The sequence below is a fragment of the Dipodomys merriami genome, unplaced genomic scaffold (assembly GCF_024711535.1).
Source record: "Dipodomys merriami isolate MVZ:Mamm:240054 unplaced genomic scaffold, mDipMer1.0.p SCAF_17, whole genome shotgun sequence".
NCBI classification, from domain to species: Eukaryota; Metazoa; Chordata; class Mammalia; order Rodentia; family Heteromyidae; genus Dipodomys; species Dipodomys merriami.
In genome coordinates, this window is record NW_027203048.1 from 14,283,935 (window position 1) to 14,305,000 (window position 21,066).

A 21,066-nucleotide genomic window follows, 5' to 3' on the forward strand; every position below is an offset into this window, starting at 1 on the left:
TCATTTCTATGGTCCTTAAGATTTTTTTTTTATACTTGGTATTGTATCTGAGTCTAGAACTATTTTTCCCCCCTGGTAATGGACATTGAAGCCAGGGTTTCATGCTTGCTATATAAGTGCCCCACCACTTCAGCTATAACCCCAGCCCGTGGGCTCATTTCCCCCCATTTTTTTGCTTTCTATAGTCATTGGTTTACCAGTTTCTCTTTCCTCTGTTCTGACCAGATGCAAGGTCAGATGATGGTCACTGAAGTCACACAGTAGAATTTTCTCTGTTAAGATACAAAATCAAGGTTCAGCTCCCAGTCGAGAAAGCGGTTTTCATAATTACTTCTTACTCAAGTATGAATAATTTTTCTGAAGTTCTTTAGCTGCCTTTTCATTAGAGGCTGGACTTAACTTGTACTCATTTTCTTTACCCAAATCCCAAGGCCTTGTCTTTGACCCAGTGCTGTCGGAATTTTAGCAGTACTTAGCATAGAACTTCCCACCTTGACATGTCCCATTTAACAACTTACAAAAACATTGTTATAGGCTGGGGATATAGTTCAGGAGCAGAACACTGACCTAACATGTGCAAGCCCCTGGGTTCTATCTCTCCAGAAGTTGTTTTGTTGTTGTTTTTAAATAAATAATTGCATAGTTAGTATTAAGGTGTTGTACGGAAGGGTTACCATCTCAGAAGTCAAGTAATGAGTACAATTTTTTCTTTCAGTTTTCCCCTCTCATCCCTGCCACATCGTGCATAGTTTATTTTCCACATAATGTATAGTGAATACCATGATTGTATTTATTCACTTTTCTTCTCTCCCTTTCTGTGCCCACTTCCTTGCCAAAAAAATAGTCAAAAAAAAAAAAAAAAAAAAAGGGAAAAAAAGAAAAAAACAACATCACTGACCACCACCACAATCACCACCAACAAAATCCTGTTTCCATTTCCTGGAATTTTTGTCAATAAATAGTATCTTGAATGTTAAGAGGAGTTATGACTGTGGGTATCTCCCCTAAGGGTATCCTCCTTTAATCTGTTTGTATGTGAATGCCTAGAGTCCTGACCAATTATCATGTCCAATTACATTTTAAATCTAGCTTCCACCATTTCTCTCTCTGAGCTTGGCTTACCTCATTTAGCATGATTTGTTCTAGGTCATCCATTTCCCTGCAAATGACATATTATTCTTTTTTCATATATATTTTTATTTAAAAATACTGTACAGAGGATTTACAGTTATATAAATTATTCTTTCTAGTGGAAAAGGTGACATTTCATTGTGTATTAGCACTTTTTTTTTAATCCACTCATCTATTGTAGGGCCTCTGGACTGTTTCCATAACTTGGCTATTGTGAATAGTATAGTAATGAACATAGATATGCAAATGTCTTTACCAAATCCTGACTTATTACAAGTCTCCAGAAGCTTCAACCCTTACTCATAAATATAAACGTGGTCTAATATAGCATAGATGAGTTCTTTTGCTTCTGTACATCTTCAGTTCTCAGTTCTCAACATGGGTCATCTAAGTAAAAGGTATATGTCATAAGAGTGGACACACCCTCAGATTCTTAGAATCTGATTTGGGGCCATAAATATTACTGCGTGGCTTTAAGCTAGTCTCATGGTACAGAGACACATAAACACAGTAATTGAGGATGATATGAAGGTGTTGAGATGTACAAATGTTCAGAATCCAAATTCTGTTTAACCTACCTATTTACAGTTAAATATTTTTTCTCTAAAGCCATAGCCCCTCAGTTTCTATCTTCCTAAAATTCCTGGGACATTCTTGTGATTTTCCACATTTGATTGAAACAAACAAAACAAACCTTGATGTTGGGTTAGAATTAAGTCTTTTGTTTTGAACCTGGGGCCTGGGCACTGTCCCTGAGCTTTTGCATTCAAGGCTAGTACTCTACCACTTGAACCACAGTCCTATGTCCAGCTTTTTTGTGATTAATTGAAAATAAGAATCTCCTGGACCTTCCTGATTAGGCTGGCTTCAAACCACAATCCTCAGATCTCAGCCTTCTGAGTAGCATGAGCCACCAGTGCCCAACTAGAATTAGACGGAAAAAATTTAGCTTTAATCTTATGTTATCATTTGCTCTTTCTCTTGGAGTTCACTGAATTGGCTCCTGTTGGCTCAGTCCTATCATGTACTTAATAGTTGACAACTTCCATTTTTCTGTCTTTGAGGAAACCATGTATAGTTGACCAGTGAGATTGTAGAAAATTTTAATGTTCCAAGTAACAGTTTCAGGTTTCCAGGAAACTTTTTTGTTTGTTTAGTCAGTCATGGGACTTGAACTCAGGGCCTAGGTGCTATCCCTGAGCTTTTTTTTGCTCAAGGCTAGTGCTTTACCACTTTGAGCCATTTCCAGTTTTCAGGTGGTTAATTGAATATGAAAGTCTCACAGACTTTTCTGCCCAGGCTGGCTTTGAATTGCAATCCTCAGATCTCAACCTCCTGAGCTAGGATTATAGATGTGATCCACTGGCGCTCAGCAAAAAGAAACTGTTTTAATTGTTTCAGCTGTTTCAAGTGAAATCCCATGCATTTTTACTTTCCTGCCTGGTTTTCCAGCAGAGGGAGTTGAGGAAGAAAACAGACTTTAGTTGAGGGCTAACTGTGTTCCTCATTGAACACTAGGTACATTCCACATCTAATACTTTGATTCTGAAGTCGGTAAGTACAAATGAAGAGCAGTCCGTCAAACACTAGTTTAATTTGTTCATACATTATTAAGAACAGAGTGCTGGCATTTGCTTTTCCTGACTAATGGCAGCTGCATTCTCACAGCTCTTCCTCTTATGGTTGAAAGTCTATAGAATGGATGTGCCACACAGTTTTCTAGAAATGTGTTAGAACTTATTTGGTTGTAAAAAAAAAAAAAATCAGCACACACTAGTTTAGGAATGGGAATCCAGTGGTTCACACAACAGAACATTTGAGTAGACCTTGCTGTATTGGGGCGGGGGGGGGGGGAAGGTGATGTCATTATGACTGTAGCTCTCTCCACGAAGCAGACATTATGGCCACAGGAAGCCCACACTTAGTAATCGCACTGGAAAAATGTAGTCAATGTTTTATCTCTAACAGAAACACTGCAGAACACTGAGAGGTCTGACTCATGTGCCTCCCATCTCAAAGTCCTGCCTGTGCTACACGAGGCGAGGTGTGAGGGAATGGGTCCCCTCAGGAAAGGGGAGCTCTGCTACTCCCAAATCAGGGAAAAAGTGTTGGGCAGAGCAAAGAACACCTGATGCTCACCATAGGGTAGGAGTTGAGTGCTCTGAATCTGGAGTGTGCAGCTTTGCATAGGTGGGCAAAGGTAGGCCAGCAAAGTATTAATCTGCCTTATACAATATTTTTTGGGGGGAGGGGGTGGTAAAAGAAAAAAAACAATAAATGCTGCCAGATTCATCTAAAATACTTAGATTTCTTGGAGAGTGAAAAGATATAAAAACACTGGGCTCAGTTCCACACTGATATTTTAAAGTGGTAAGAGCTGAGCGGCAGCTCAGACCATCCTCTTGGATGGTCCCTGACAAGCCTGGTTCATTCATTCTTAAAAGCTGGCAAGAATCTCTGGGCACTTAACTGTGTGACTCTTGCTCTAAACATGCAGGTTTCCCTGGTAAAGTACGTAGTATTCCAGCACGGGGGTGGGGGGATATGGGTTCAATATGGTAGAAGTGCTTGCCTGGCAAGCATAAGGGACTGGGTTCAAATCTCAGTACCACTACCACCTCCACCACCATGCACACCTAAATAGTATTCCACCTATCCTAGGTTCTGCTTGAATCTTGGTTGTCTTAGTTTCATGTTAAAAATTTTACTATCCATATTTACCTGTTACTAGAAAGTTGTATTAAGAATAATTAATAACTATAGGCATGTAGAATTCCACAGTAAGAGATTATTGGAGCAGCCTATATTTGTTTATGTGAAAGTTGGGGAGATCCTTAGGGCTTGCATCTGATGAAGTTCTTGCAGCACAGTGCCCTGTTTAAATATCCTTTGCATGTGTGGAAGCATATTTTTACCTTAGTAGACATTTAGAGGAAAAATTTCTTACACTCTATAAAATTATAAGCCTGTATTTCCCATAGAAAAGCAGCAACCCATCACTAGATACATCAAAGGATTTGGACTTAGTGAAGATTTCCGGTAGTTCACATTGGTGTACAGTAAAAGCATTGCTACAGAAGCTGTGTACAGTGCCTTTGGGCTGTAGGCATCTTCACTGGCGTGTCTTCTGTAGTTCTTTTTTAGTGATCGATTGTGTAAACTGAGTGGACAAGGGGAGGCACAGGGAAAAAATTAGAACATTTTGGAGAGAATGAAGAAGACAGGAGTGGAACGCAACTAGTTGAAAAAAGGAAATATATTGCCTGCAAACAGGGCCCCTGGGAAAGATAACAGTCTTGGCAGAAAGGGGTGGAAGATCTCAAGGAGAAAGAATGAGCTTATCTAACAGAAAAATGCAGGATAAAGAATTTGAGGAAAGAGATGAGTTCAAACTGGGCAGGGTCACTGCTCCAGAGTTTCTCCCCCTCTGTAGAAAGCGGCCCCTCGGGCCCTCCACACCCATCCCCAGAAGCAACACATTTCCTACCACCCACGGTGTTCCTCATTCTTACAGGAGTTGTGGTTGATAGCAGTCAGGTGGAGGAAGCAAACATGGAGGTGAAATTTTGTCTCAGCCTTTCTCAGTGTGAAGATTTCCTGAGATATACTTAATCTTAAACTTGCATACTTATTTTGTCTTATTTGTACAGTTATAAACACTAGGTCTTGGACTCTGATTTAATGCTGTGTCCTTAGAAGTAGAATAAATTTGCATACAGAAGCCTGGCACTGGTGGCTCACACCTGTAATCCTAGTTACTTGAGAGACTGAGATCTGAGTATTGTGGTTTGAAGCCAGCCCAGGAAGAAAAGTCCCCATGAGACTCGTATCTTCAATAAACCACTCAAAAGCTGGAAATAGCACTGTGGCTCAAGTGGTAGAATACAAGCCTTGAGCACAAAAAGGCTCAGGGACAGCACCCTAGCCCTGAGTTCAAGCCCCACAACTGATGTGTATGCACATACCTACATACCTACATACATACATACATACATACATATGTATATGCATACAGTGATTTTTTTTTGTCAAGCAAGTACTTGTAAGGTGTGGTTTGATGTGAATCTTGCATTCTATTTCTAGTATAGGGTACTTGTGGAGTATAGAATTCTCTTATAATCTTTTTTATTTGTAGGTGGTAGCAATGTTTCCTCTTCCATTTCTAATTACAGTAATTGGAGTGTCCAGAACCACTTTTTGGTTTGCCTATTTTCTCTTGTTACTTTTTTTTCTTCTGTTTCTTTTATTTACACCCCAGTTGTTGTTTTTTTAATTATTATTTCCTTCCTTCCGATTGCTTTGGGTTTCATTTGCCCTTTTTTGTCTGGTTACTTATGGTTGGAGATTAGATTGTTGAAATATTTCTTCTTTTTAAACATAGCATTTAGAGCTAAAACGTCCCTCTAAATATACTTTTGCCATATCCCATAAGTTTGGAATGTTATGTTCCTGTTTTTATTTATCTTAATGTGTTTTTAGTTTGGTGGTAATTTCTTCTTTGATGCATCAGTTATTTAGGAGTATCCTGTTTAATTTTCACATATTTGTGATGCCCCAGATTCCCTTTTGTTGTTGGTTTCAAATTAAATTCTGTTGCGGGTGGAGAACATATATTGAATAACTTTTAGTCCTTTCAAGTTTACTGAGATGTGCATTATAACAGCATAAACTATATCCTGGAGAAGGATGCGTGTACTTGAGAAGAATATCGGTCTTGTTGTCATTGGGTATAGCATTCTTTAAATGTCTATTAGGTCTAGTTGGATTGTAGCTTTATTCAAGTCTTCCATTTCCATTTCTGCAGTTCTTCTAGCCATTATTGAAAATCAGTTGTGAAGCCTCTTTTTTTCCCTTCATTCCTCTCAGGTTTTGTTTCATGTATTTTGGGGCTGTGTTATAGGTTCATATATATTTAAAATTATATTATAAATAATAATGAAGGAATGACTGTAATAAAATATGCCTTTTATTTTGCTAAAAAATTTTGTCATGTCATATTTTTTTCTCTTAATATATCTAGCTACTCCAGTTCTCTTTTGGTTATTGTTTACGTATCTTTTTCATTTTACTTATTTATTTTTCAGCCTATGTGTGTGTTGGAATCTAAAGTGTGTCAAAATGATCAGCATTTTAGTTGGATCACTGGAGTTATTTAGTAGGATTTTTATTTGCTGTTTTCTGCTTGTTTCTCTACCACATCTTATTTGTACTTGATTTCCCCATGTTTATCTTCTTTTTGTAATTAAATGGATACTTTCAGGTATAACTGTCAGCTAGCTCCCTTGTCACTGTTATTTACCACCTCTGGCAAAATGAAAGTAATCACTTGTTCTCATTGTTTTTGTTCAAGACTTTTCACGGGACGAGCTCAGATTTAGATCAGGTAAAGACAGTCTTGCAGATGGACACCAGACTGGGTATATGCTGTGTTTTCTGGGGGTGAGGCTTTAAAGGTGTTGGTACATCTATTAGTCACTGCAAGGCTACTAGTTTTCATCATGGTTACGGGGTGTTGGGTTTCACAGCCTACTCAAGAGCTGGAGAAGAGGGGATAAGGACTGGGAAAAGTTAAAATGCCACAAAGCTTGCTATTCTTGTCAAGATTTAGTCATTTGTCTTGGGGAAAAAAAAATGTTTACCATACTGCTTGTCCCTGGTAAATTTTCAAAGCTCTGAAATAGTTGCCTCTGGTGCTCTTGGCCAGTTCTTTTAAAATATGGAGAGACTTTTCAGATGTTCTGAAATCATGATTATAATATTAATAATATTATAATATTAATAATATTAAGTCTAGAGTCATGATTCTTGCTTTTCAGCTTAGTTTCTTTTAGTTGGGGGCTGACCATTTGACCAAGAATTCTAAACTTTTACTTCCTTGTCTCAAAATGGGTACTTTCTGGTTGTCAGAATTATTATAGAGATTGAAATAATACATTCAACAATGGAATGGATAAAAACTAGCCTATAAATCACTATCAAATGGGAATATACGTAGAAAGTTTCTTTTACATAAAAGGTAAAAATAAAAGAATTCTGTCACTTAGACTTGCTTTACTTATAGAAGTAGAGCTCTTCAGCTCAAGGCTAGCGCTCTACCACTTGAGCCACTATGCCACTTCTGGTTTTCTGAGTGGTTTATTGGAGATAAGAGTCTCATGGACGGGCTGGGAAGGTGGCTCAGTGGTAGAGCGCTTGCCTTGTATGCATGAGGCCCTGGGTTCGATTCCTCAGCATCACATAAGAAAAAAAGAAAAAAGCCAGAAGTGGTGCTGTTGCTCAAGTGGTAGAGCGCTAGCTTTGAGCTGAAAAGCTGAGGGACAGCGCCCAGGCCCAGAGTTCAGGCTCCATGACTGGACCCCCCCCCGCCCCCCGGAAAAAAAAAAAAAAGGAGTCTCACAGACTTTCCTGCCCAGGCTGGCTTTGAACCATGATCCTTAGATCTTAGCCTCTTGAGTACTAGGAATATAGGCAAGAGCCACCGATGCCCAGCTGACCACTTTAAATCTGTTAGGGAATATGGACAAACTGGAAAATGAAGAAATGAAAGGAGTCAGGAGCAGGGAGGCAGTCATCATCCACCAGTCCATCTGTACCACTGAACTCCGTTTATCAGCCAGAACTTAATACCCGCATCCCAGAAACCAAGCACTTCCAACCATTGAGGCCACTGAGATGGGACCACTAGAGAAGCTGGTGGAGAGGTTCTAGAAAGTGTTTGCTAGTTTATTCATTGCTAGCAACACTGTGAATCCACAGTGAAAGTGTATCGGGGGCCTGGAGTTCCATCAGTTCAATCAATAAGGCCTGCCGCTGGACAGGGTCAGCCTCTGAAAAGTCACACAGGTCAAGCTGGGACCTGCAGATCCCCCCTGCATCTTGTTTGACACCATACTTGACTGTGACAATTTTGCCATGTGAATGTGTTGCTTCACCTTCACTTTTCAAATCTCTGAAAGGTCCCTTCTGACCAGCTCTAACTTAGAAACAAGAGGAAAGGGTTTAAGGCAAAACTGTTTCTCAGTTGCTATAGCATACAACAGTACATGGGCCTGTGCAAGAATGTAACCCTTTAATTTGGGCGTTTGCTGTTGGGAAACTGGTGGAGTACCATAGTCACATTATGTAATTAAAGAAGAGTTCTGATAAAGGGAAACATTAGTGGTTGTTTTAGAATAAATGTTTATGTTTTATCTAATAGACTAGATCCTTAGGGGTAATATAACAAGTGAACTGTTTTTTTTTCTTCCAAGATCAGGACTCAAACTCAGTATCTGCCGCTTTTGCTTATTGGTGGTTGCTCTACACCTCAGCCATGCCTCCAGTCCCTTGGGGTTAATTATTTGTTTTTTGTTTTTTTTTTGGTTGTTGTTGTTCAAATGAACTTTTATAAAGTGAACATAATTTTACCTATTACAAATTATGGTATCAAGCATATGATGGCTTCCACCTGGCTTTTGGTTGACTTCGGCACACTTTAGTGTGTGTGTGTGTGTGTGTGTGTGTGTGTGTGTGTGTGTGTGTGTGTGTGTGTGTGTGTGTGTGTGTGTGTGTGTGTGTGTGTGTGTGCGTGCGTGTGTGAATGGGCATGCACCACACCTGTGCATGTGCAGGTAGTAGGGTTTGAACTCAATGCCTGGAAGCTGTCCTTGAACATTTTTGCTGAAGGCTAGTGCTCCACTTCTGGCTTTTGGGTGATTAATTGATGATAGGAGTCTCATGTATTTACTTGTCCAGGCTGGCTTTGAATCGAATCCTCATATCTAAGTCTCTTGAGTAGCTAGGATTGCTAGGTATGAGCACATGGTGACACTGTTTTTTGTATTTTTTTTAAAATCTTTTTTCTTGAGTTTTGTTGTTGTTGTTGTTGGAGGTGGTGGTGGTGGTGGTGATAATGAGGCTTGAACTCTGAGCTTGGGTTCTTTCCAAGAGCTTTTGAAGAAAGCTAGTCCTCTACCACTTTGAGCTTCAGTTCCACTTTCAGTTTGGGGGTAGTTAATTGGACATAAGAGCTCAAGGACTTTTCTACCCAGACTGTCTTGAATCTGCAAGCCTCAGATCTCAGCCTCCTGAGTAGCTAGGATTACAGGTGTGAGCTACCAGTGCCTGGCTTCTTGAGTTTTATTAATGTGCCGTCATGAGGGACTAATAAGCTCTGATGGGGTAGTGAGACACTCAAGGCTTGTGCATGAAGTCCGATTAATTCTGAGGCATGATAGGAGAAGTGTACTTTTCTCTGTGCTGGTGAGCTCACTGAGGGTTGGTTATTGGGTATCTCTATCTAAAGACTGCTTTCTGTATAAGGATAATGACTCCCATAAGATCATACCTGAGGTAGTAGCTGCTTTGGAGCCATCTCTGTGCTAAGTTTATAACAATCCATGATGCTTTCAAGGACCCAGGTGTGTTTTCAGTTTGAGTGTGTAAGTCAGTGACATACATACCCTCAAACTGTCCACCACTCATACTTCCTTGTATCTTTCAAGTTTTTAATAGTAGTTCAAGTCGTTGTGGTAGTGTTGCTTGGATTTACTTCTAATGGGAAGGGGAGCTTTGTGGGCTTTCTCTTGGCCCTCCACTTAAGAAGGTCTTTCCTTGGTATACCTAATTCAATAGTGTATTTGTGAACTGGGGAAGTAACCACTTGATGGGTTCAGAGACTTACTAGTCCTAATGTAGGATGGTCGATTCCCATAAAGCCTATCACTCACCAGTTAGAGTCCTAAAGAATTAACACTAGCAGCTAACTCTCAAAGAAAAGGTATTTTGCTGGGTATGGGGCCTCATGTCTGTAATCCTAGATACTAGAGAGGTAGAATTTGGGAGGAATGTAGTTTTAGGGCAACCCAGACAAAAATATCAGTAAGACCCATCACACTTAAACTGATGGTTGGCACACAGCTATGGCCTTTGCTGTATAGGTGGCATGGGTGGGGGTGTTATTGTTTGAGTCTGACCTGGGCAAAAACTCCAGATCCTGTCAGAATAACTGAAAGCACACAAGGACTGGGGTGTGGCTTAGGGTTCTTCCTAAGTGGTTGGATTCTCCTCTTTTTTAATTTAATTTAGTTTTTTTTTTTTAATTTAAGAGTCTTTGAGTCTATGAAATGACTCTGGTAGAAACTGGGTGAAAGACAGTATGTTAGCAGAGTGACTCAGGTATCTCCAAACCCAGATTTCTTTTCTTGTCTGTCCATCCGTTCGTCCATTCCTTTTCTTTCCCTTCCTTCCTTCCTTCCTTCCTTCCTTCCTTCCTTCCTTCCTTCCTTCCTTCCTTCCTTCCTTCCTTCCTTCCTTCCTTCCTTTCTTTTCTCTTTATTTCTTGGTTGGTCATGGGGCCTGAACTCTGGGCCTGAATGCTGTCCCTCAGCTCTTCAGCTCAAGGCGAGTGCTCTACCATTTGAGCCACAGTGCCACTTCCGGCTTTTTCTGCTTATGTGGTGCTGAGGAATCGAACCCAGGGCCTCATGCATGCAAGGCAAGCACTCTACCACTGAGCCACCTTCCCAGCCTAATACCCTTTTCTACTCTTGGCCGTGATATAGTAGCTTTAAACAACAGCTACTGTTCCTGTTGCTAACAAACCCACTGGAAACTTAGTGGATTAAAATGATTACAGTCATTTGTTTTTCTCTCATGGTTTTTCGTAATAGGAATTCTGGAAGGGACTGATTGGGTTTCTCATACAGTTGGCAGTAGATGGAGACTGGCTTAGCAACTCTTCTCTGGTCTCACCATCTCCCTTGTGGTTTCCTCTTCTGAATTAGCTTGTTTGTTTGTTTTTATAACATTAATGACCTCAGGACAGGGCGATTATTTACTTTGCTGCTCCGGACTCCAACTGAGTATTTTAAGAGAAACACATTTTGGCACTCTGACCATAGTCACAAATCTATCTAAGAACTGTCACCAAAGAAAAATAAAATGTTTAGCTGAAAGCCAGTGAAGGAAGTGATAAGACCAAAACCTAGTTGATCAACCCTGACTTTCAGATAGAACTAATGAAACTGAATTCATCTTCCATTGTTCGTTAGCAGTCCTGAGTGGCAGGGTCTACCTACACTTCATTTTGGCTATGTTTGATTCTGCTAAGCTACAAGGGAAAGTAAAATTTTAGATTATCGTGGGGATTCCCTGATTCCCTGACCTTGCGAATTTAAAACACTGAAGGTCATTTTCTCTCTTCGGGTAATCTAGTGAGCTTGGAAGCAGGAAACCTGCCTCACACTTGTATTTCCTCCTAATGTCTGGCTGCCTAGTCCACAGAGCCTTGTTCTTGCATCACTAAGTGTTGTAGACATGAGTGTTACACCACCTTGCCACTGTTGCCTGCTCACCATCTTCCTGATAAGAGACCAATCTGAGAAGTTCCACTTTCTCCAGGGTAGAGTGCCTGTATGCAGTTACTCTAATGCCATTATATTACTGCACATGTAGAATCCACTGTAACTGGCTAAAGTGGAAAGGAATTACTATTAAATGAATTCGCTCCCAGAATTTCTGGATTGGGGTGGGTCCCAAGTACCAATGTCTTTCTTGAGAGAAAAACCTTCAACCACATTATGAGTTTATTGCTGCAAAAGTTGGTAACAGCTACAATCTGTTGTATATAATTTTAGTTATATGCATCTCTGTATGGGTAGCCTTATAGAGTTATACTCAGATACATTAATAACTCATATTCTTTGTGACTGGAGAAATTACATGCATTATATTCTAAAAGCTCACATTTGTTTTGACTATTTGGGGTTTAGAATTATTTTCCCTTAGAAACTGCTGTATAAAATCGGATTCCATTTTCAGCTTAGTCCTGAAAAGCCTTGTTACTGACATTGTGTCACAAATGCAGAGGGGGCCAATATCCAGAAATTTGTTTAAAGGATTTCACAAAGCCGGCCACTGGTGGCTCATGCCGGTAATCCTAGCTACTGAGGAGGCTGAGATCTGAGGATCACGGTTCAAAGCCAGCCTGGGCAGAAAAGTCCGTGAGACTCTTATCTCCAATTAACCACTAGAAAACCAGAAGTGGTGCTGTGGCTCAAGCAGTAGAGTGCTCGCCTTGAGCTAAGGGGCACAGGGATAGCGCCCAAGCCCAGCGTTCAAGCCCCATGACAGACAAAAAAAAATTTTTTTTTTCACAAAAATCAGACAGCTTAAGAACTATAGATATGTCCAACTTATGTAAAACCAAATATACAGACTTTCAGAGAGTCAATGTACATGCATTAGAGACTTTACATTTTCATTTCACCTTCCTGAAGGGCAACCTTCCAGGATGTCTATGTCTGTTTTGATGATGGTTATCTTAGCATCTTTGGGGATAGCACTGCTGTATATGTGAAGGTGGGTGAGGATGCAAAGTAGGGTGACTGTCATGGGTTTTGTTCTCTGGTAAAATTCATCAGAAGCACGGTGTCAGGCATGGTTGGGGTGCAGTGGAAGATGACAGTAGCCAGTGCAGAATTAGCTCCAGCGACAGGGTGGCTCTGAATTGTGGACATTGTTGTAATAGCCGAGCCTGCACAGTGATTGCAGGATGAGTTCATTTCTAAAGTGAATGCACTGTCTGGAACCAGATAAGGTCACAGCTTTTGTCTGAGAGGTTTGATGTGACTTGTTTAATAAGTTTTTAGTCTACTAAACTGCATCTTCTCCTTTCTTTCTTTTTTTTTTTTTTTTGGGTCCGGTCCTGGGGCCTGAATTCTGGGCCTGGGAGCTGTCCCTCAGCTCTTCAGCTCAAGGCTAGCACTCTACCACTTGAGCCATAGCGCCACTCCCGGCTTTTTTCTTTTTGCTTATGTGGTGCTGAGGAATCGAACCCAGGGCCTCAGGCATGCAAGGCAAGCTCTCTACCACTGAGCCACCTTCTCAGCCCTTCTCCTTTCTTTTTAAAGTTTTTTGGCAATCCAGGAAGGAAGGAAGAAAGAGAGGAACAGGGGGAAGAGCAAGGTGTAGTCAAAATTTCATTGCAGCTGGATGTTGGTGGCTCATGCCTGTAATCCTAGCTACTCAGGAGGCTGAGATCTGAGGATCCTGGTTCAAAGCCAGCCCGGGCAGGAAAGACTGTGAGACTCTTATCTCCAATTAACCACCAGAAAACTAGCCTTGAGCTGAGGAGGTGGGGGATATAGCACCCAGGCCCGGAGTTCAAGCCCCACAACTGACCAAAAATAAATCAATCAATAAAAATAATAAAAAAAATTCAATGCACTCTGTATATCACGTTTATTATAATGATTAAAATTTTTTAAAATTCAATGGATATACTACAAAATTAAGAAAAATGAGAGAAGAGGTGGGTTGGAAGGAATGGGCGAGAATGTTGAAAGGGATGACGTTGATCAAGATGCATTTTATGCATAAAATACTTCGTTGAATGCAATCTTCTTTTTTTGGGGGGGGGGTCCAGTCGTGGGGCCTGAACTCTGGGCCTGGGCGCTGTCCCTCAGCTCTTCAGCTCAAGGCTAGCACTCTACCACTTGAGCCACAGCGCCTGTTCCGGCTTTTTTCTTATGTGGTGCTGAGGAATCGAACCCAGGGCCTCGAGCATGCAAGGCAAGCACTCTACCACTGAGCCACCTTCCCAGCCCAAATGGAATCTTCTTTAATAAAAATATGAAAGAGGGAGAAGAAAGGAAGGAAGGGAGGAAGAGAGGGAGGAAGGAACGAATGAAGAAAAGAAGGAAGGAAGGAAGGAGAAAAGATAGAGTGAATTATAGGCACTGCTCTGATGAAGTCATTGTGGTAACAACCAGGGCAGGGACGTAGGTGTTAAATAGGCGGCAGCAGCCTGTTACTATGAAGTAAGCCCTAGGTGCTGTGGGGACTAGAGAGGCCAGTAGAACAACATACGCCTCCCATTCCTTCTTCCTGTTTTACAGGTACTATACTTCTTTCTCCTGAGCCTCTCTTCTGCAGCCAGCATCCTAGATGCATAAAATACACAAGTACTCTCAAGTGCTGAAAATACATATTTGTTTCATGTGGGGTAAAATGTGCACATGTGATAAAATAAAGATTACTCACATCAAAGCAGTTTCATAGTTTCTGTTGTTTCCAGGCAGAAGAAATCCTGAGGCAAGAGCTGGAGAAAAAAGAGACGCCGAGTTTATACTGCTTGCTGGGAGATGTACTCAGAGATCACTCCTGCTACGACAAGGCCTGGGAGTTGTCCGGGCACCGCAGCGCCCGGGCCCAGCGCTCCAAGGCCCTGCTTCACCTTCGGAACAAGGAACTTCAAGAATGTGTGGAGTGTTTTGAACGCTCAGTGAAGATTAACCCCATGCAGGTTAGACAGTTCAGAATCCCCTTGCCTTTGGTGTTTGTGTTTTTCTTCAGATATGATCTGACTGAATGAATACCCACTTTCTGTCCCAATGACTGGAGAGCTTGTCCTTGAGAATCTGATCTATTTCTTGCTTGTCAGCAAGTGTGTACTTTCTGTTAGTGTGTGTGAGTGTGTGTGTGCATGCATGCACGCATGTGCATGCAAATGATGCAAAGAACTCAGCCTGGTGCTCTTGTTCACTATGGTATGTTCTCTATCACTTTACTCACAGCTCCACTTCTGGCCCTTTACTAGTTTATTGGAACTAGGATTTGTCTGCCCTAGTCCTTAGATCTTAGCCTCCTCATAGCTAGGATTACAGGCTTGAGCACCAGCTCTTTCTGTTTCTTTAACTTTGCTGTTCCATTTTGTTATTTTTTTCTCTTACCTATATTTAATGTAGCTAGTAAAATTAGGTACTGTTTTGAGCAGTTATGTTAAAAAGGAAGTGTAAAATTCTGCAAGTAATTGATGAAAACAGTAAAGAAACCTTTTTATAAATAATGTAACCTATAGAATTGATTTTTTTATCATCTAAGGGGAAATATAAATACATATATATGTGTGTGTGTGTGTGTGCTCACACACATACATTTGTGTGTGTTATTCCTGAGGCTTGAACTCAAGCTTTTTTGCTCAAGGCTAATGTCCTATAACTTGAGTCATAGCTCTACTTCTGTCTTTTTTGGTGACTAATTGGAGAAAAGAATCTCATATACTTTCCTGGCTTTGAACTGAACCATAATTCTTATATCTCAGCTTCCTGAGTAGCTAGGATTGCAGGCATGAGCCACTGGTGCCCAGGCTAAGTATTTTTTTTAAGGTTTGCAAAACTAATTTTAAAAAATGACATGATACATCTGTAGGATATTTGTCTCATATCATTAAGCAGCCACTGTTCAGAACTTTTCATCTTGTGAAACTAAAATTCTGTATCTATTAAACAACTCCCTATTTCCCTTGTCCCATCACTCCTGGCATCCACTACGAGTAGAGGTAGTCTCATGGATTTAACTATTTGATACACCACATGAAAGTGGAATCCTCCAGTATTTGTGCTTTGGTACCTGGTTTATTCACAAGGCATCTTGTCTCCTGGGCTCATCCATGTTGTAGCAGGTGTCAGAGCCTCCTTCCTTTCCATGTGTTCAGCTGCACTTTGTTACTGTTCATCTAGTGGACACTTGGGTTGCTTCCACCTCTTGGCTGTTAAAATAGTGCTGCTGTGGAAATGGGTGAGGTGTATACCTATAATTCCAGTCTATGGAAGGCAGAGGCAAGAGGTTTGTGAGTTCAAGTCAAGCCTGGCTCTATTGCAAAACTCTGTCTACAAAAAGGGAGTGGTCATTTTTATAATTGAGTAGAGTTGGGAAGTATGTTTTACATAGAAAAAAAACCCCAGACATTCCAAAGTACATTCATTATTATTTCTGGTTACTGAGGCTCGAACTGAGGGCTTCTTTCACTCTCACTTGGCTGTCTTACTCATGGCTGGTGCTCAGCCACTGGAACCATGCCTCTTCTCTGTCATTTTGCTGGTCAATTGGAAATGTGAGTCTCATGGACTTTACTGCCTGGGCTGGGTTTGAACTGCAGTGCTCTATCTCAGCCTCTACAGTAGATAGGATTACAGGCCTAAGCTACCAGTACCCAGCTCAGTGTGTGGCTTTCTCTTTCTCTCTTCTTTCTTTTCTCTCTTTGTCCTTCCCTCCCTCCCTCTCTTCTCCTCCCTCCCTCCCTCCCTCCCTCCCTTCCTTCCTTCCTTCCTTCCTTCCTTCCTTCCTTCCTTCCTTCCTTCCTTCCTTCCTTCCTTCCTTCCTTCCTTCCCTCCTTTCTTCCTTCCTTTTTCCCTTCCTCCCTCCCTCCTCCCTCCATTTTTCCTTCTCTCTTTTCCTCTCCCTCCTTCTTCCCTCCTTCCCTTCCTCCCTCCTTCCCTTCCTTTCTTCTTCTCTTCCATTAGTAAATTGGATGGTTTTCAGTGAGGGGAACAAGTCAGCAGGGTGGTAATGCTGGAGTCTTCTTGTGAGGTTAAACTGTTGGAATCTGAGAATCTCTGAAGTGGGTTTGTTTTGTGCTTGTTTTAAATGCAGGAATAGGGTATACAGGGAGCTAATGCTGGAACACTGTTTTGGCAATACTGTCTGTGGGAGATAGTAGAAGGGCAGAAGTGGGAAGCTACAGTCATAGTCTTATTTTAGCCCTGACCAGCATCTGTGGGAGGAAGTTACAGTGGAAGACTTGATAAAGCTCCATGGCTTATTATATAATTGAAAGCTAATTCCTTAGATAGACAAAGAAATGACAGTTACTTTTAGCAGAGTCACAGATGTTGTGTGAGGACATTTTGCAGCCTGTCATATGATCCAGTTCACGCAGGTTGCATACCTGCCAAAACATTCAGGCATTTGATGGTACTCTTGTACAGAACTACCATAGGATGCAAACTTGAAGGCTGTATAGACTTGAGCTTGTTATCCAATGTGAACTAGCTCCAAAAAGTGTTCCTCTGTACTGTTGTCTCTGTTAAGTCCTTAGCTGAAGGTTGATTTGGAAAATAGAAATAAAAACATTTCTGTCCTCTTTCTTTAGGCAAATCCAGACAGGTTTAACAATCAGGTGAAGGCAAACTGTGAAAAGTATAGCTTTGGAATAAAAATTGGAGTATTTGGCCTCAAATTAGGGATGGGATGCAAAACTCACTGCACTGTTTGTGGTACATTTGTTAGAGAATCAGAAGATGGGCACAGTTTACATTTGTGTCTTCGAGATTGCTAGCCACCCTTCATTAAACTCACACATTTCCACTTCTCATTCTAAAGCTACTAAAATACACCCTTAGATTTGCATTGTTGGGAACTGCAAAGAATAGAAGGAAATCTAACCAAATACTCCAGGCCAGATTTTGCAGACACAGATTTAAAATACAGATATTGGCTAGGCACTATTGGCTCAAACCTGTAATCTACTGAGGAGGCTGAGATCTGAGGATCTCAATTCAAAGCCAGCCTGGGCAGAAAAGTCCATGAGACTCTTATCTGCAATTAATCACCAGAAAAACAGAAATTACACTGTGGCTCAAAGTGATAGAGTGCTCTCCTTGAGTGAAAAGCTCAGGGACAGCATTGAAGCCCTAAGTTCAAGCCCAATGACTGAAAAAAATATTTATATATGTCCATATCTATCTGGGGGTAAGTAGAGATAGATAGGTAGACAGACAGACAGACAGTTGGATGGACAGACAGATATTGCCAGAGCGGGGTGGAGTGCGTGTGTGTGTGTGTGCACACACGTGTGCGTGTGTGTGTGCGTGCACGTGTGTGCGTGCGTGCAGTCCCAGCATTTGGGAGCTAGAAGCCAGAAGTGTGCCAATTCAAGGTCAAGCTGGGCTACATAGCAAGACCTGTCTTAAAACAAACAAGCACATCTTTATTATTATTATTATTATCAGATAATAATTATTATTCTCATTGCCTTCCACTTTTATGCAAAAAGTAAAAAATAATATTTAGATGTCAAATCAGTATGTACTACTGATAAAGGAAAATATTCATTTTCCACCCATCACACACATTTTCCTTTTCTTTTTTCAGTCTTTTTCTTTTCTCTTGGTACCAGTTCTTGGGCCTCTTTTTTTTTTTTTTTTTTTTTTCCTTTTTTCTTCTATTTGGTGCCAGTACTGGGGCTTGAGCTCAGGGCCGCATGTTCTTGCTCAGTTTTTTCATTCACACTCTTACCACTTAAGCCACTCCTCCACTTCCAACTTTCCTTGACTGGAAACAGTACAATAAACTTCTTGTTAACATTTCTTGGAGTTCATTTCAATAAGCATCATTTTATATGGTCATATGCACACAGCTATTGAGCCATTGTGATCCCTACCTAAGAATATCCTCCTCCTCACTGTGTGGTGCTTAGAGTGATGTTTAGTTAATCATGTCCAAGTGTAATTATTTGTCTTTCTCTGGTTAATTGGAGATGAGTTTCTTGAATTTGTTTGCCTGGGTGTGATTGCGGGTGTGATTCACCAGTACCCAGAGGCCTTTTTCTTTTTTTAAAAGACAATTGATTTTTCTGAGCTGGAGGCATGACCTAAAAGGTAAAGCACCTGCCTAGCAAATGTAACTTCCTAGTTCAAAATAGAACATTATTTTCCTAACTTCCTCAATGGTCCAAACTCTCCTCTTCGGACCTCTACCTGGGCACTGGCCTTTGTAAGCTGTGTGATGTAAACTGGAGCATGTGTACTTGAAAACATGCATGACAGGAGGGCTTGAGGCGTGTAGGATAGATGAATGGCCACTGTAGCTTGTGGGGGCCAAGGAAGCTTTGTGTAGGAGGCAGGAGGCAGGAGGCAGGTACTGAGTAAGAACTAGAGAGTATGTAGGAGGGGAACTGGCTTCCAGGTGGGGGAAGAGCTTGAGGAGAGATGTGGATTTGTGTGTTTGTAAGCATCTGTGGCCATCAGTGTATCCCTGCTATCTGGGTGGCCCATCTAGTTTAGTGTTTGTCCAGACCTCATTTTTAAATGAAGTGCTGATAGTAATGGCAACCTTAAAGGAAGCTGGCTGAGTTTTGTAGGCATCTCCTTTGTTCTTCCATCTTCTGCTGTATTTTCATCCTGAAAATGCATTCTCATGCTGAATGTATGTACAATGGCTGGAGCCCTCACTGTGCGTAAATCTCAAGGATGACAAGTAATATCCTGTCTTTTTTCCCCCAACTTTTTCCAGACGCAATTCAACTAACATACTCTACCTTCACCCCCCTTGAAGCACTGAACTCAGGCTGCTTGCTGGTAAATTTAACTGCTGGCTTTAAGTAGTTAATTATAGTCACATCCTTTAGGTCTTGGCTATAGATGGGAGAAATATTGGAGCCATTGTCTCTGTGAGCCACTTGATATATACCAGACATTCACGCCATGCCGTAGCCTGTGCGCTGCATGAAATTGCTTGGCTACCAGTTGGCAGGATTCGTGGGAAAGGCAGAAATTGGAGGCTAGCTGTGTGGGGAGGGGTAGAGCTCTCCTGTTGCAGATAAAGCATATGGAGAATAGTTCTTATTCCCAATGAAGTTGAGGTTGGCTCACTTACTAACCTGAATCTACCACTATTTTATGCCATAATGCTCAGTAACTTTTTTTTTTATAGTTTATTATAAACCTTTTAGCAACCACCATCTCCAGAAAAATCAGACAAACAAAAATTACAGTTTTAGGGAATAAAGACTCAGCTTACATTTGTCAAGAGAATTAATGAATAAATGTAACTGCACGCCCTGTAGTTGGTATTTCCTCCCCGCTTCAGAAATGTTTTTAGGTGAATAGATGGATCATATAATTCCTCTGATATAATCAAACCAATTTGTTTATCAACAGTTGGTTGGTCAATAAGTTTTGAAAGAACGTTTAATTTATATTGCTTGAGTATTTTGGTTTTGTTTGAAAAGCGTTCTGGTTTAGACAGGAGGTTATGTGGTATGTGGCTTCCCGACTAAGCATTGTCAAGTGCCTGTTTGTATAGGACACAGATGTGGGAAGGAATTAGGCTGTGGCAGCCTATCAGCAGAAAGCATGGTATTTGTGCTGAGAAATGATATGGTTTATGAGGGGCCGTGAATGCCCTGGTTATCTAACTCTGTGGATGTGGGAGTCTATTGTGGTTCTGAATAAAAGATTGATATTTCCAAAGTAGAATTATAAGAAGTTTAAGTAAGGAATGAATGGCCTGGGTGAGTATCACTGACTTTTCAGTAAGCATGAAAAAATAGAAAAAGTTGAAGTCTTACTACCAAGGAAAACTTTTTTGGATTTATGTATTGGGATGGTAGGATTGAGGAAAACCTTAGAATCAAAAAAAGATGCCAGTGTTCTAGTTAAGAAGGAAAATGTTTGTTTGTTTTTTTGGGGGGTGGGGTGGGAGAAGGGTATCAAATGTAGCTGAGGATTAAAACAAGGCCTCATATGTCAAGCACATACCACTGAGCTGCATCCCCAGCTCAAAATATCTCCATTGATAGTCATAGAGAATTTAGCAGGCAGGGAAAGTATCTTTTGCAGGGAAGGTAGTATGATTTTTTTTTTTTTGGGTGGGGTGGAGATATTAGATTTGAACTCAGGGCCTCACACTTGCTGGGCAGGTACTCTACCACTGAGCGTTTTTTGCATTCGTTATTTTGGAGATAGGGTCTCATTTTCTCCTCTAGATAAGTGTCTAAACCGGGATCTCCTGTTTCATGCTTCCTGCTATGGCTAGGATGATAGGCATGCATTGTCATGCCTAGAGTCTTTCCTTAAGATGGAGTCTCCTGGAGTATTCTTCCTGTGCAAGCCTCAGACTCTATAAGCATTCTGATCTCAGCCTCCCAAATAGCTAGAATTATAGCTGTGAGTCATTGGTACCAGTGTTGATTTTATTTTATTTTTTTGAGATAGGATCTTGCTTCAACCCTGTCGTCCCTGCTTCTAGTTCCTGAGTTCTACGTGTATAGCCGTATACCGTAATACCCAGCTTAGTTTAGTTGTAGGAAGAAGAAACAATTTTTTACTTGAAATGGAGTGAGATAATTGGTGTTGTAAATTCGCATTACTTGTGGTAGGCTGAAGGAGTTCA

The 21,066-nt window shown here is 41.0% G+C and overlaps 1 protein-coding gene across 2 annotated transcripts in view; it reads left to right on the plus strand.

Annotated features, from left to right (window-relative positions):
* Window positions 1-21,066, plus strand: part of Ttc27 (tetratricopeptide repeat domain 27) — a 134,179-nt gene that overhangs the window by 70,230 nt on the left and 42,883 nt on the right. For both annotated transcript variants that reach the window (XM_070025340.1, XM_070025341.1), the window contains one exon: window positions 14,189-14,416. In XM_070025340.1, the coding sequence (XP_069881441.1) occupies window positions 14,189-14,416 (228 nt within the window). The remainder of the gene's footprint in view (window positions 1-14,188; window positions 14,417-21,066) is intronic.